General features: G+C 36.8%; 1 protein-coding gene and 1 long non-coding RNA gene across 2 annotated transcripts in view; one reads left to right on the top strand and one right to left on the bottom strand.

Moving 5' to 3' along the window:
* LOC309387537 overlaps positions 1-16,624 on the bottom strand; it is a 482,764-nt gene that overhangs the window by 330,734 nt on the left and 135,406 nt on the right. The gene's annotated exons all lie outside the window — the stretch shown is intronic.
* Positions 7,500-16,624, top strand: part of TMEM38B (transmembrane protein 38B) — a 42,016-nt gene continuing 32,891 nt past the window's right edge. Inside the window, exon 1 of the mRNA XM_081944074.1 lies at positions 7,500-7,693. Within this exon, the coding sequence (XP_081800200.1) occupies positions 7,585-7,693 (109 nt within the window). The 5' untranslated portion in view covers positions 7,500-7,584. The remainder of the gene's footprint in view (positions 7,694-16,624) is intronic.

Below are 16,624 nucleotides of genomic sequence, written 5' to 3'. Positions count from 1 at the left end.
TTGGAAGCAAATCTGAAATATTGGAAATCTATTCCTGGTGGTCTCACATAATGGATAACTAGGTTTTATTTATTTATCTCTCTCTCTCTATCTCTCTCTCTCACACACACACGCACCCACACACTTGCCCATCTATCCAAGAAACTCTGAGCAATGGGCAAAATAAAAACAAGGTTTTCCATCAAAACAAAATAAATGCATAAACCCCAAATAAAACCACACTGAAGCTCAGTAAAAGCCCAAAATCAATATCATACATCCACACCAAAGCCCCTATTATTAACATTCCAACCCCTGCTTCCTGGGGAAAGAGCCAATCTTCAGAGCCTTGCAAAAAGCCAAGGTACACTTCCTGGGACCCATTAGGTGACATTATTTCACCCATGGTATTCTGAGCATGCCCACTTTTCTAAATTTATATACTACAAGGGAAAGTATCTTTTTGCTAACCTTTTTGCTTATTTACAAAATGGTGCCATAGCCAATTATCCAAATAAAATGCAGAAATGTTCCTCTAACAGTTTCATCTGCTCTTTAGCATGTTTTCGACCATTCCCCCCCGTATCTTTGTTTTGTTTTCTGCAGCCACTCATCACCTTTATCTTGTTTGTTTGTTTTATTGGATCTTGTAAGAACCTCTGATGCCTACATGAGTTCAAAGGTCTTCTTGGGCATACAGGCGATTCTAGAGGTTGGAGCTTTGCTTTGCTGCATGATAGCTTACCATGATTTTTTTCTGCATATTATCTAGTGGAGGTATAGAAGAATCAAAGTAAACTTAAATGCAGAAGTTTCTAGTAATAACGCTATTCGACTTTTCAAGTGAGGTTAAGACAATCATTCCAAAATTAGCAAGTAACTAGAGCTATTTTGCAGAAACTCTCCAAATATATTTGACACCAGAAATCTTTTTGGTATAATTCAAAAAAGAACCTGCTCTTTTTATTAACCTCCTAGCATGTGTTGCCTGAAGCAGGCCAGTTTGCCTCTGTAGTACTCCTCTTTCTTTGGCATACTAGCTGTTTATTTTTAAGTTACAAAAAGAAGCAAGGAAAAGAAAGAGCAGGGAAGAAGAAGGAATGATTTTGTCCTGTCTTATGATTTTATTTGGATAATTTCTAAGTTCCTGGCTGGGACTTTAATTTTTGAATAACACCAATTTTAAAATGGATTTCTTTTTTAGAATATTTATAGAATAACAGAGTTGGAAGGGACCTTGGAGGTCTTCTAGTCCAGTCTAGTTTTGCTGTTCTTGATGTTGTGTTATTCCTCAATGAATAAAAATGATTATAATTATAAATAGAAGAATTACGGTATTTCAGCTGCATTTGAAAAAATAATGCCAAAAAATGCAGCTCTAAATGTCTACTGGGATTTTGGCATTTCTTATCACTCTGTTGCAGAGGCTCCGAAACTCTTATCTCAATAGACCAGATTACTTGGCTGATCTCCTCTCCATGCTGAGTAGAAATCACACGGCCGTTTTACCACTGACAGCCATTTGCACATTTTCTATCCCGATAAATCAATTAATGGGATGCAGGCTGATTCATTCAGTCCCTCTTGCATTCAGCCTGTTTTTCTTTTCTTTCCCTCCCTCCCATGTTTTAATACCATCTAAGGGTCCTTCGTTAGAAGAGGACTTGTTCACCATGCAGGTGCAAAGCATTCAACACTGCAGCCTAACAGCAATAAACCCTTTCTGTCCTCCTTAGGGTTTCCCTTTGTTGAGATACTTTTTTCCTTTTGTTTCTTCCACTCCTCCCCTTGTTCTTTTCAAATGTATGGCTCCATGCAGTTAATCTGATTATGTTAATTTGGACTTCATGATCCCAAAGACTGCATTGGGATCTGTAGATAGTGCCCCACACCAGGCATAGGTAGAAGATGGTGGTGGCAAGGGAGGACAATGTGCTGTTAACAAGGAAGCAACTTCTGTCTTGAAAGACAAAGCCTCTGACGATATTGAGATTGTTCCAAACAGGCCAGAGTTCAATTATGTAGGGAAGATGTGATGGTCAGTTCATGGTGGGATGTGGGAGGCATAATGTTAACATTGTTTCCTGTTTGCACATTTCCCCCCCTTTCCTTAGCATAAAAATAATGAGAAGTTTAATCCTTGTCAACTCTCAGCATGTGTATCAGTCTGGACCCAAAACCAGATTGAACATTCAATCTTCCTTAAAGATGTTCACACGTTTCTCATTGAGATAAAGGGAAGATGGCAACTTTCCCCATCCACTAAGGCTGACATCTTATGAAATCACAATGTCTTGTGAGTTTTGGTGGGATTTTGTGTAGGAATACTGAATGTTTCATCTACATTTTCTCCTTGGTGAGGCAGATGATATTAACAGCAAGAACAGTATCAGTTTTATTTGTTCTTCCAATTATTTTCAAACATAACTGACAATAAAGGGCTCCTGAAGCTTACTGTATATATACATTCTGTGAAGTTCCCAAGAACTTCACAGAGATCCAACTCTGGCCGAAGGTATGCATGGAATCCTTCCTCGAATGCCAACCTGATAATAGTCATGGCAACGCTTTAGAAGTTGACACATACAACTTATTTAAATTTTATTTAGTTTTCCTCTATTATTTTGATAAATAACTCAAGGCAGCTAATATAACTCATACTCTTTTCTCCTTCTATTTTTCCACAGCAATAAAGCTGTGAGGTGAGTTGGGCAGAGAGAGAGTGACTGGCCCAAAGTCACCCAGCCTGCTTTCATGCCTATGGTGGAAGAATATTTCATGGTATCTTGGTTTCTAGTCTGGTGCCTAAACCAAACTGCTCTCATATGTATACATATACATAAACATATACATTCACATACTATTGTAAGAGCCTTTTAATTTAATAAACTGCAGAACAACAAAAAAAGAGATTGTAATAAACAAAAAGAACAGTTGGATGCTAAAATAGAACTGGAACAACCTAGACAAAAGATTGATGGCTGAATTACAAGAAACTAAAGTAAATCTATCAGAAGGAGAATGATTACTAAAGGAAATAAAAGTTACAAACAGAAAAATTTCTAATGATTCTCTTTAAATTGAATGTTTAAACCAAATTGCAAACATGATCCAATTTAAATCTGTACACCAGGGCAAAACATCCTACATTTACATATACAGGTAGTCCTTAGCTTACGACAATTGAGCCCCAAATTTCTGTCATTAAGTGAGACCTTTGTTAAGTGAGTTCTGCCCAATTTTATCATCTTTCTTGCTAACCACAACAGTTGTTAAGTTAGTAATATGACTGTTAAGTGAATTTGACTCCCCCATTGACTTTGCTTGTCAGGAGGTCACAAAAGTTGATAACATGACCCAAGGACACACCAACGGTTTTAAATATGAACCAGTTGCCAAGCATTTGAATTTTGATCACATGATCATGGGGATGCTGCAAAGGTTGTAACTGTGAAAAATGATCATAAGTCACTATTTTCAGTGCTGTTGTCGCTTTGAATAGTTATCAAATGAACTATTGTAAGTCAAGAACTACCTGTACAATGATGGGATTAACATGAAGGAGGGAACCGTGGAGCTGTAGTAGGTATGATATGGAATGTGATTCCATCCATAGCTGGAAACTGTGAAAATGACAAATTTTATGCCAGAATTCATTCATTCATTCTCTTTTTTTAATACTAGTATAATAATTAAGAAACGGACTCAAAACAAAACAATCAAAGTTGTAATTCCTTATACAATGTACATTGCATCTGGAACATTGTATACAGTTCTGGCTACCACATTTGAAAAAACAAGTACGGTATGTAACATAGTTGGAGAAAGTACAATAAGGGCATCAAAATTAGAGGAACCAAACATAGCTCTTCCAATAGAAACTGAGTATTTGGGATTCAACTTAAAAAAAAAGACAACTGCTGGCACAAACTCCATTGATTTGTGTAATATCACATGTGGCATGGAGAAATGGAGAAAGAAACATCTTGTTGTATTTTGAAACATTAATTCCAGGAGCCTTCCAATGAAGCTGATTGGAATAAGATCTAAAACAGGTAAAATTATGCATATGGTGCACAACAACTCTTAAGAATTCATCACCTCAAGACATGGTATTGGCTATTCATCTGGATAGATTTAAAGGGGAATTTTTAAAATAGATTATTCATAGAAATCATATCTACTCAGGGTTACGTCCTGAAGACTCAACTCATCTTCAGATTGGGGCAGCAGGTATTTAGATTCAGGAATGCAGGAGAAAGGTAGCTTCTAACCTCCTACTTGTGAGTACCACATAGGCATTTGGTTTGCTTCTGTGAGCAACAAAATGCTTAAATAAGATGGTCCTTGGATTGATCCAGCACACCTGTTTTTACATTCAAATGAAAACTTTTGGTTGAGCTAATTAAAACATGTATATTGCCCAGGGATATACTATGAGCAAGTTACCATCTTATCTCCATTGCTAGGATAAAGTGTAGTCCATATCTGATCTCGAGCTGGCAAAGTCCATATCTTTCTTCTTTTTGATCTTCTGTGTCAGCTTGCTCCATCTGTGAGCAAAAGTCAGACATAATTTGATTTTTATTTCCTATGTGTACATCTATTGCCACTCAGTGGATATCAAGTAGAACTGCAAAGAACATGATTTTATGCTTTTATAAAATGATGTCTACAAATTTAATGTCTCACATAATTATTCAAGATATACTTTTGAGTTATGGGTTGGGCTGGCATCGCAACTTATCCAACAGAAGGGGAAATAAAGAATCCTGTTTAACATTGGTGGGTAAAAATAACTATAATTAATCAAACTGATTACAGAGGAATCTTTCAAATGACCTATAATCAGTGCTCATGAAAATTAAGAGAATCTCCTCTAATTACAAACGTAACATTTGACTTGCAGTATTTTCTACGTTAATGATTATTTAGGTCATTGACAATATTTTATTAGATTTCATATCCTAAAGTAGTTTCATTTTTTATGTAGAAATAGAAATTTAAATATATGTATACAAAAGGTTATTATGCTATTGCCAACTGCTATTTAAGCATTTTAAGAGATTGTTCTGGAAGCACTCAGATTCTAAATTTCAATTGTTCATTTCGACAATAAATTATGTTGTACCTACATACACCTTGTTTCTGATTAGGGGTTCAGTGTATACACAATACAGTATTACTGAAGCGACAAAAATAAAGGTGAGGTATCATTTATAATGATCTATTTTTATGCTCTATTTGTAGTCTGAGAGCTCAGTTATGAATACATTTTTTTATAAAGCTAGGGCTATTTCCAGCTAATAGCTATTGTGTTTGAAAAACTGAGTAAAAGGGGGCTTCTGAAGGAATAAAGAAGTGTAGCACATCCTCCTTGTTGTTTCAGCTAGCCAGCTTCTAACTAGGTGAAAGCTCTACCAGGCAGCTTGTATTTGAGCCAGCATGGTGAGAGTTGGTTTGCACATCACATTTTAGGCACTTAGCCCTTTATTCATGAGAGCCATTTTGAACTTGTGGTTGAAACACCAGGCTAAGTCTAGCACTGAGTTCAAGTTCTGCTTTAGGCACAAAACTAGTATAGTAGTTATTTGTACTCATTTACTGTGCTCATACTTAGGTTTATACTTATAGCCATTATCTTTTACATGCTTGACAAACTAACTAAATAAATAAATAAGTAGTCGAAGTTCCAAGCTAAAAACCCTGAATTCTAGTCCTATCTTAAACAAAAAGCCAGCTGGGTAACCTCGCTCCAGTTCCTCTCTCAGCCCTAGGAAGGAGGCAGTGGCAAACCACTGCCTTCAGATATTTTGCTTAAAAAATCCTGCAGGGACTTGTTCAGGCAGTTGCCAAAAGGCAACACTAATTCAAAGTCACTAAAATAATGACTTTATTCAATGCTCTGATGTGTCTTGGAAAAAGAGTCTGTCTGGACGCAAGTAGCACTTTGCAGAGCAGAATGAACCTTTATGCACTGCACTGAAAATACCGGGACAGATATCAATTGTCTGTGATTTGTAGCCCAGAATCTCCAAAAGGCATCAAACTAGTTCAGGTAGTCCTCGGCTTACAACAGATCATTTAGTGACCAAAGTTACATCACTGAAAAAAGTTATTTATGATTGTTTTTCACAGCAACCCCACTGTCACCTGATTAAAATCCAGATGCTTGACAACTATCTCATATCTATGACAGTTGCCTGGGGGTCATTTGATCAGCTTTTGCGACCTTCTCCCAAGCAAAGTCAATGGGGGAGCCAGATTCACTGAACAACTGTGTTACTAATTTAACAGCTGCAATGATTCACTTAACAAATGTGGCGAGAAAAGTTGTAAAATGGGGCAAAACAAATGTTTCACTTAGCAACATAAATTTTGGGCTCAGTTGTGGTCGTAGCTCGAGGACTGCCTGTAACAGAGTTGGAAAGGGACCTTGAAGTCATCTAGTGTAACCCCCCCCCCCCACTGTGCAAGCAGGAGACCCCCATACCATTCCAGGCAAGTGGTTGTCCGGTCGTTTCTTAAAAGCCTCCAGTGATGGAGCATCCACAGCTTCTGAAGGCAAGCAGTTCCAACCGTTTATGGTTCTCACTGTTAGGAAATTTCTCCTTAGTTCTAGGTTCTCTCTTTGATTAGTTTCTGTTCATTGTTTCTTGTCTTGCCTTCTGGTGCTTTGGAAAATAGGTTGATAGAAGTCTATAATGCCCTGTATAGGGAGGGACCTTTTTATATAGTGTTAAAGGTAAAGGTTGCCCTCACACATGTGCTAGTCGTTCCCAACTCTAGGTGGCGGTGCTCATCTGGTTCAAAGTGGACATGACTAAAGCCAAAGGCGCATGGAACGCTGTTACCTTCCCACCAAAGTGGTCCATATTTTTCTACTTGCATTTTTTACATGCTTTCTAACTGCTAGGTTGGCAGAAGCTGGGACAAGTAACTGGAGCTCACTGCGTTACGGTGCTAGGGATTCGAACTGCCGACCTTTCTGATAGACAAGGTCAGCGTCTTAGCCACTGCGTCCCTCTTATATAGTGTTAAGTACGGTTATTATTACAACTTTCGCAGTCTTTATCTAGAATTTTCGATATTCACTTAATTTCAAAGACGGTGATAGGCTGAACCTACACCCGGCGGTTAGTAACTACTGTTGTTGCTTCTCAGGGATCTCAAGGAGACGCGCTTCCACCGATTACTGTAGCACAGCCCAAAATGTGCGCTTCTGCTACCGACAAACCACTACCCCTCCACAATTCTGTGTTTTCGGCCCGCCTTACAAAGCTCAGCCAATAGCCTTTTAGTCCTGGTTGACGTTAGATTCGAGCCGAACCATTCCTCGGCTCGTGGGCGCGAGTTTCTTTCTTCCGCCCTCCCTTCGGAGAGCGGTTTGGCCTAAGAGCGAAGATTGGGCGGAGTTTTAATTTTCCATAGCCACATTCTCCCGCGCGGCTATAGGCCGTGAAAGAACGGGGAGGGCGTTAGAGTCCCCTCTAACCCCGCCTTATTTGAAATTGGTCCTGTCCCCTTCCCGTGCAATTCTTATTACCTCGGCTTTTTCGCTCGCCGCTTGGCAGGATTGGCGCATGCGCATCAGGACCTGTCGCGATGGAGCTCTTGGGGGATTTGCCGCTGCGCTTCGCTCGTTTGCCCATGTTTCCCTTCTTTGATTTAGCGCATTACACCGCTTCCATCATGTCTCTGAAGGAGCAGCGGGGTGAGTGAGTAAGTAGGCCGAGGTCCAGAGTACAAAACTTGGTTTTAGTCCTAGGGATTCCGGAAGGAGCAACCACAGCTCCTGAGCATGTTCAGAGTCAACAAGCATTCCTAAAGTGCGACCAAAGGGCTTACAACTCACCCTTGTTTCATATGGAGACTACTAGCTTATGCTGAAGCTTAGGTTATAACACATTTTCCAGATAAAATTAAACTTCCTATTTTGGATATATGAAAGATTGCTTATTAGGATTGACACAAATGGCTATGTTTACCTCTACCCAGCAAAATGAAATGTATGAAATTGAACTCCATGAGATTTCTTGATGAACAATTACGTAGAAACCCCCCTTTGGGTATTCCGAAACTTTTGCAGTTTTACAAAGATTCAAATTATAATTCTAATAAAACATTCTTTATAAAGTGCATTAATACCGTACTCAATTTTTTAAAAGGGATCAACAGCTTCAGAAAATAAAAGTTTTTGATGTTGAAAGGATCTCAGTAATATTTGGATCACAGATAATGCCATACACATTTGATGGGAAATTTTTTTTTAATGTCTTGTCAGTGGCTTAGCTGGAAGGATTTTATTTTATTGTACAATGTCATGTTTTCTTGATAACAAAACTTCACATAGATTTTGCAAAGTATTAACTGTTTATTTGAATGTTTTTAAAAAGGAAGGGTTAGAAGTTCTACAACCATTAGCCAAAAGTGTTAGGTGGAAATTAACTTGTGTAAGTTCAGTATAAAGTAAATGGCTTACCAGAGGTACTTGGTGCTCCTTTTAGAAGCAGAATATTGGGCAAGAGAGATCTTTGGCCAACCCAGTAGAGTTCTTTTTATGTAACATCCACTAGGAACTAATCTATGAGATAATTTTCTATTTTTAATGCATGCAGAGTATTAGCTTCATTTTTTTAGCAGAATGACGAGGTAACTAATATCAGAAGACAGCAAACTTAAGGGAGTTATTTCATATGAATAGCCATACATTTGCCTGCTTCATCTGTAAAACAAGTAAATATATTTGCTCTGATTTGACTCATTTTTGTTTTCCTTTACAGTCTCAAGTCCTCAGCTTAGGACCACAATTAAGCCCAACATTTCTGTTGTTAAGCGAGACAGTTGTTAATTGAATTTGTCCCATTTTACCACAGCTCTCTTGCCACAGCTGTTCAGCAAATCACTGTAGTTGTTAAGTTAGTAACACCGTTGTTAAGCAAATCTGGCTTCCCCATTGACTGCTTGTCAGTAGATGGCAAAAGGTGATTTACATGACCACAGGACACTGCAACCGTCATAAATATGAGTCAGTTGCCAAGCTTTTGAATTTTGATCATGGGGGTGGCTTCAACGGTCATAAGTGTAAAAATTGGTCATGTCACTTTTTTCAGTGTCTAAACAAACAATTGTAAGTCGAAAACTAGCTGTATTGTTCTGGATGCATATGTGCACCCCCCACCCAGGTACAGTTGGCCCCCACCTTGTTGCATTTTGGAAGGGCCCTAAAAACGTTTTGTGAACAAAGATGGAACTGAGTGATTTGTTGTGTTGTTGCTGCCATGGGCTGGGTTGTGGTGGTTAATAGGTTTTATTATGTAATGAATTTTTAAATGATGTAAGCTACTTGGAATCATCTATGTCTAACTTGAGCAGTATGTAAATTTGTTTATTAAATTAAATAAATACATGTTCTCTTGTAGAAGGGGAAACAAGGCAGAAATTGCAATATTTAGGAAAGACCAAAGATTCTTGGAATTTGGTTGTCAGCACTACTATAATATAGATAGTCTTGGCTTATCACCACAATTGTGCCCAAAATTTATTTGTTAAGCGAGACATTTGTTAAGTGAATTTTGCCCCATTTTACGACCTTTTTTGCCACAGTTCTTAAATTAGTAACATGACTGTTAAGTGAATCTGGCTTCTCCGTTGACTTTCCTTGTCAGAAAGTCGCAGAAGGTGTCCACGTGATCCCAGGAGCCTGCAACCGTCATAAATACGAGCCAGTTGCCAAAAGTCCAAATTTTTACTCACATGAGCATGCAGATGCTGCAACAGTCGTTAAGTGTGAAAAACGGTCATAAGTCACTTTTTTCAATGCCATTGTAACTTAAAACGGTCACTAAACAAAATGTAAATCGATAGTGCAATAGTGCGTGTACACAAATATACACCAGTCTTCTGTTATAATCTATCTAAATTGAGTTTGCTTCTCTTGAAATGATCTATCCTATTCCTGTTTCTGTCCCTTGGCCACCTAAGTTGGGAACCTTTAGTGACTCACTGCTTGTCATTATGGACTGGAGCTCAAAGTTCAGCTATAAAATCAGAGTAAATTTAGGTGAGAAAAATGCCACCACAGATCATGAAAAGAGAAATGAACACACACACACACACACAATCCATGCATGCATCCATGCATGCATGCATCCATCCATCCATCCATCTATCTATCTATCTATCTATCTACCATAATACCTTTTGTTGTTTTGAACAACTGAGCGTATTCTTTTCCCCCTCTTCCATTCCATTTTTCATTTGAGATTGTGAGCTTGCTCATTTTAACATGAGTGACACTTCTTTCAAAGACAATATTTGGAAAGTGGAATCTGATGTGATCAGATAAATAAAAACATAAGAATTGGGGGTTGTTTGTGTGTCTAGTGTTAGCAGGGATATGAGAATATTTGGGAGTGATGGGTTCAGATTGCTATATATAATGTTCTTCCTCCCCGCCTCCCACTGAAGTTCGAACTTCTGATCGGAAGAGAGCTGATTTTCAGAAATGATTATCTGGGTTAGGGTTTGCTATGTTTAAACCTAACAAGTAAGTAAAATGTTCTTAAAGATATCGACCCTATCACATATAGAATTGAAAAATACAGCAAAAAAGATCAATTATTTCTATTTCACTACCTATTATTTTTATTTTAAAATTTAAAACTATAATATCTAAGGTTGCAAGGATATAAAAAGTAACAATTGTTTTACTAGTGACTTAAACTTATAATACTAATGTGACATTTTAATGTCCATCTTAGGCATGAAAGCCAGCTGGATGATTTTGGGCCAGTCATTCTCTCTCAGCCCAACTCACATTCACAGGGTTGTTGTTGTGTAGAAAATAGGAGGAGGAAAAGTATTAAGTATGTTCACTACCTTGAGTTAGTTATAAAAATGAAGGCGGGATTAAAAAAATCTTTAAAAATTACAGTTCTTAGTTTTATGAATACAGTTCTGATGTGGGCACTAAGCTATCTGAGCAATAAAATAGAAACTGAATTTTAAAGATTCAGGACTTGCCATCTGTTGTGGATGCTGTTTTTATGCTAATGTAATTATTGTGTAAAATAATGTTCAGTGGCCTCTCCATTTCAGGTTCTAAAGTGCTCCCAAGTTGCCCAATGGCATGTACAAAATTTTGCAAGGGAACAGTACACTTCTATCTTCTGTTTCATTTTCTAACATTGCTTTTTCCAAATTAATAGAAAATTATTTTAGAAAGAAAGGATAAAAACTGTCTCTCTGGAAGCCATCCCAGCACTGTTACACATAAATTTATTGGCAGTTGGTAGAGATCCATCCCTAATAAATTGCAAAAATGCAAATGTAGTTTTATTTCTCTGCATTTAGGGGCTTTTAAGAAAGGGGTGCCCAGGCACAATATCTAAAGCTTTTCATAAATATAAATTTTTCAGTTTTTAGAAAAATAATTTTGCAACATTAAGTTCTCTAAACTATAATATCATCTCAGTGACCTGGTTTACCAATAATAATAAAAATCAGTAAAGAACCTGATTATTATTATCTCAAGATAATATAGGAGAGATGTCAAGAGCATTTGCACTAATATTCCTGCTATGTACTACATCTCCAGCATAAAAGGCTGACAATCACATTTTTAAAAAGATGTTTTTTTGCTGAATCAACCAGATTTTAAAATCATACAATAAATCATATATGATATTTATTTAAATAAGACATTTTTGTACAAGATGTTGATTTTGTAATAGGCAAATGTACTTATGCAGATTTTGTGCATATTATTCAATTTTGTTTTTGCAATTTAAAAATAATAATATTGAACTGTTGGTTTTGTCTCTATGAAACATTCAAACATTCAAGTTCCTTACATTTCATAGACAGCTAAAGCATTGGGATTCAACAGAATTTCACAATTTACACACAGGGTAAGAACTAGCTAGCTTTTTGGCTGTTTTTGATAAATTATATTTTGTAATTTTTGAAAAGCCTTGAAGGTATTATTATTATTTGTTAACAGAGTAAGAATAATTTATTCCATTATTTCTTTTGTTTTTATTGCAGATTGATCTTGATTGTGAGCCAATTTAGTGGCTCTTAGCTAACTTTATAATGGAAGAGAAACAGTTAAATGAAATAAGCATCATTAATGCATTGAAAGTTACTAAAAAACAAGTTGTTAGAAAACAAGTTGTTTTTCCCTGTAAAACATTCAGCTGCATGGATTGCAACTCTTGGTTTTCCCAGCCATTATGGCAATTGCTGGGATTATTGGGAGTTATAAATTCTCACATGTGTAGTAACATGCTAGTTTCTGTGGAATCTTGTATGCAATTTCTTCATGTTTAAATTATTCATATTACTATAATTTATTTAAAACAACGCTGGATGTGTATAAAATCCATCACCTCAATCAAATGATAGAACAACCTTCATTCAAGATTCATTGAAGTTGTGGACCATAATCTATCATAGTGGCCAGTACTAATTGTAAATAGAGGATTTTTGACTTTTTAGTCTTAACTAAATATGACTGCCAAAGTTGCCCAGGTGATTTCCAGATCTAAAATAAATCTAGAATTAATAGTCTCCTGTCTTCTAACTCTTTACCTTAACTACTACTATACTGCACTAGCTCATGTAGGATGTGTGTGTGTGTGTGTGTGTGTAAAATACGACAACCAAAAAAGAACAAAATCCCAATGAGACAAAACATATGCATATATATAGAATAGATATGTAAAAGTAACAGATCAATGTTGACATGGGATTATACTGATCAGTCTTTTCATTACATAAGTAGACAATTCAAAGTCTGAGAGGGAATACACCTGTACATTTCTGAATTTTAATCCAGAGTAGTAATTTCTTTCCAAAATGCAAAAAAATATTTCAGCTACTCTAAAATGGCACTTGGGATTGTGCTCTTAAATTGCAGCAAATTTTGCTTTGGAGTTTGCACAGTTTATAAGTATGGACATGGAAGTATTTTGATCCTATTCCCAACCTGTAGAGTGTCCCAAAGGGGCGGGGAAATTTTGGCTGTGCTTCTTCCAATAAGGTCACTAGGAGTCTTACTCAGCTGTCCAGAAGGTCAGGAAGTTAAGCTGCTTTTTCTCAAGGATAACAACTTAATAATAACTAATAATTGATCTAACTTCATCTTCAAAGGTTTTTATAAATAGAAAATCATCTACTAAGATATCTTGGTTGTAGACATCTCTATTGTATGGAATTTCAATATATTCACAAGTCTTCTAGAACAATGACATTTGCTAACAATTTAGCCAGATTTAAAGCCTATTTTTTCAGCACAATGGTGGATTTTCTCAGCATGCTGGAGGAATGGACCTCAAATCTGGCAAAAGATGTTAGCAAACACCATCATTCATATTATTGTTTTCCCCATTGGGGAAAGGGCCTGGGTCTTGTGAGTGAACTTAGAAGCCTGGTTTCCCTCCTTGCCCCACCATAACTGGGAGACCTAAACCATCTCACCTGCACTAGGCTTAATGACCTGTGCAGTTGCTAATGGACCACAGTAAGGAGAGCCAGGATCGTGGTTGTTGAACAAATTGGTCTCATGACACATCACTTAACAATCGCTTTGCTCAGTGACTGAGATTCTGGTCCCAATTGTTGTAAATGGAGTACTATCTATATTAAACAGCATAATCTCCTAATTGAGAGTGTCTTATTCCACTCCATTTCAATTTACTAATATCTAAGATGTTAGATAAGATGACTCAGTGGCTAAGATGCTGAGCTTGTCAATCAGATAGGTCAGCAGTTTGGTGGTTCGAATCCCTAGCGCCATGTAATGGAGTGAGCTCCCGTTAATTGTCCCAGCTTCTGCCAATCTAGCAGTTTGAAAGCATATAAAAATGCAAGTAGAAAAATAGGAACCACCTTTGGTGGGAAGGTGACAGTGTTCCGTGCACCTTTGAGTTTGAGTTTGGGTTTATTAAATTTATAAACCGCCCCCTCTCCCCGCAGGGACTCGGGGCGGTGTACAGACATCGCATATATAAAAACAACAAAGCACAACACAAAAACCCAGACAAACAACGTAAACATACAGTCTGTATATTAGCCCAAATTAATTAATAGTTAAAAACAATCTAAAACCAATTAAAACCCCAAAATTTAAAATTTAAAAAGCCATCCAGGAAGGTCAGTAATAGATGTTACTTATGATTACAAATGGGCCAGGCCGGCTAGTCGGAACAGGTGGGTCTTGAGTTTCTTGCGGAAGGAGCGGAGATCAACGGTAGTTCTAATATCGAGGGGGAGGTTGTTCCAGAGGGTTGGGCCCATCACAGAGAAGGCCCTACTCCTGGGCACCGCCCGCCCGCATTGCTTAGCGGAAGGTACCCGGAGGAGTCCCTCTCTGTGAGAGCGGATTGGTCACAGGGATGTATGGGGTAGGATGCGATCCCGCAGATAACTAGGTTAGTCATGCCAACCGCATGACCAAGGAGACGTCTTCGGACAGTGCTGGCTCTTCGGCTTTGAAACAGAGATGAGCACCTCCTCCTAGAGTCGGGAACGACTAGCACATTTGTGCAAGGAGAACCTTTACCTTTATCTTTAAGATGTCTTCATTTCAATTTTTTACTGCACTGAACTTCCCTACCTTAATGTACTCAATATAGTTCTGTCTTTATAGTGTTCTTTTCTTGATTGTTAACATCAACAACTAAATACCTTGAAAATGTTAATCTACTCATGTAGATTTAGCACATTCAGCAACCTATCATGTAGCCAACTGATTTTTCTTTTTTAGATTTGATTAGCCATAGCCTGATCAGTTGCAGTAACTATATCACAGAGTATAAATATTTTGAAATTCCTCTGAGTCATTCTTCTCACCATAAATCCAACAGAATTTACATAGTTTTGTCTGAAGAAACCCATTTGTGTGTGTCCAATCCACAAAAGGACTACCTCTGCCTAATCAGTAAAATCCCACCTGTCTATAAGAAATAAATGGGGAAATGATCACTTCCTGTATTATCGACTTGGAGAACTTCCCAGCCACAATAAGACAGGATACATCTGGAAGCAGTTTAATCTAAAGAAGAAAATTTATTCATAAACAAATCAAACTGAGTGGGGGGTTCCATTCTTAAAAAGAATTAACTCAAACTTTTCTCTAAAGCTTTCCAACAATTCCCATCCCTATTTGAGTTACCACTGCCCCATAAAGAACTATGATGATTGAAATCACCGCATTAAAAAAAATCCCTTTGAATCTATCAACGGATGATTCAATCATATATCAAGCAGGAAACATGAATTATAAACATTTATATTATTTCTTCAAAGGAATTCCCTCTGAAATTTCAGATTAATCAAGTATGAATTGTTTAAACTTTCCTTCAAGAGAATATGCCCTCCTCCCTCAATGTGTTCTGTCTTTATGAACAACAGCATAATTTCAGATTCTAAAATTCCAAGATTTCCAGTTACTATGTCTCTTGAATACAAAATGTATTAGGTAACACCTTCGAACAGTAAATCAAATAATGTGTGTTCCTCCAAAGCTAAGCTCTTCAGACTAAACTCTTTGTAACTCCAGATGATCGAGGTGTTCGTGGATACTTTCTATAGACAGGTTTCTTAGTCGTCCGTCCCCTCACAATTTTTTGCTGCGTTCAAAATAATGAAGAGTTTATCAAACCCTTTCTTCTAAGTTGTACTATTGTTAATTTCCACAGCAAATGCTGCAGTAGTTAGTTTTTATTCAAGGACAAATTGGGATTGGATTTCTTTCCCCTGCAACCTGACTTTCTGGCAGTGCTATATCACGTTGTTCAGTAATAGTTGCCTAAGAAACACTTGAGTTGCTTGTATATTCTGACTATCTCTGGCCTTCTTAGCAACCATCACCCCCTGAGTAGCATTATGATCATAATTGCAGCAAATTGAAGCAAGGATTCCACCACATTGATCAAATTCATGTAAACTACATCTCCCACATTGTGTTCAACTTCATCACACTCCAGCCAAAAATCTGAAGGCAGCATTTAAATAGCATTTAGCATCAGTCTATTTTGTATTAATACACATTATAAACTCCTTTAATTTCTACATTAAAAATGTTGGTTTGTAAGTGAGACCAGCTAATGAGCCATTTTTATTGGATATGTATGTATGTATGTATGTATATATGTATGTATGTATTGCGTCACAACCCCTGGTATGCCCAAATATGGGAGGGAACACACTGTTTCCCTTTGTCTGTCTTTCGGCTCACTCCAGGAGACCATCCAGGCAGAAAACCATATTTTTAATGTTGCCTTTGTTATATTTGTGTTCTATTTGTGCTGATAAATAAATTTTATTTATTTATTTATTTATTTTATTTATTTACTTTATTTATCAGCACAAATATTATATATATATATATATATATATATATATATATATATATATATATATATATATATATATATATATATATATATATATATATATATATATATATATATATATATATATATATATATATATATATATATATATATATATATATATATATATATTATTGTGACTGTTGTGTTCTAAAAACAGAACCTCTCCCTGCCTTTATTGAATCTAACCATATCTTCCACCATTTTTCTTAAGCTATTCTGCCACATTATGGGGTTTTAATATT

This window comes from Natrix helvetica (genome assembly GCF_964273705.1).
Source record: "Natrix helvetica genome assembly, chromosome: 2".
Taxonomy (NCBI): domain Eukaryota; kingdom Metazoa; phylum Chordata; class Lepidosauria; order Squamata; family Natricidae; genus Natrix; species Natrix helvetica.
Note: the sequence above shows the minus strand (reverse complement) of the source record. Positions and strands in the feature narration are given on the sequence as shown.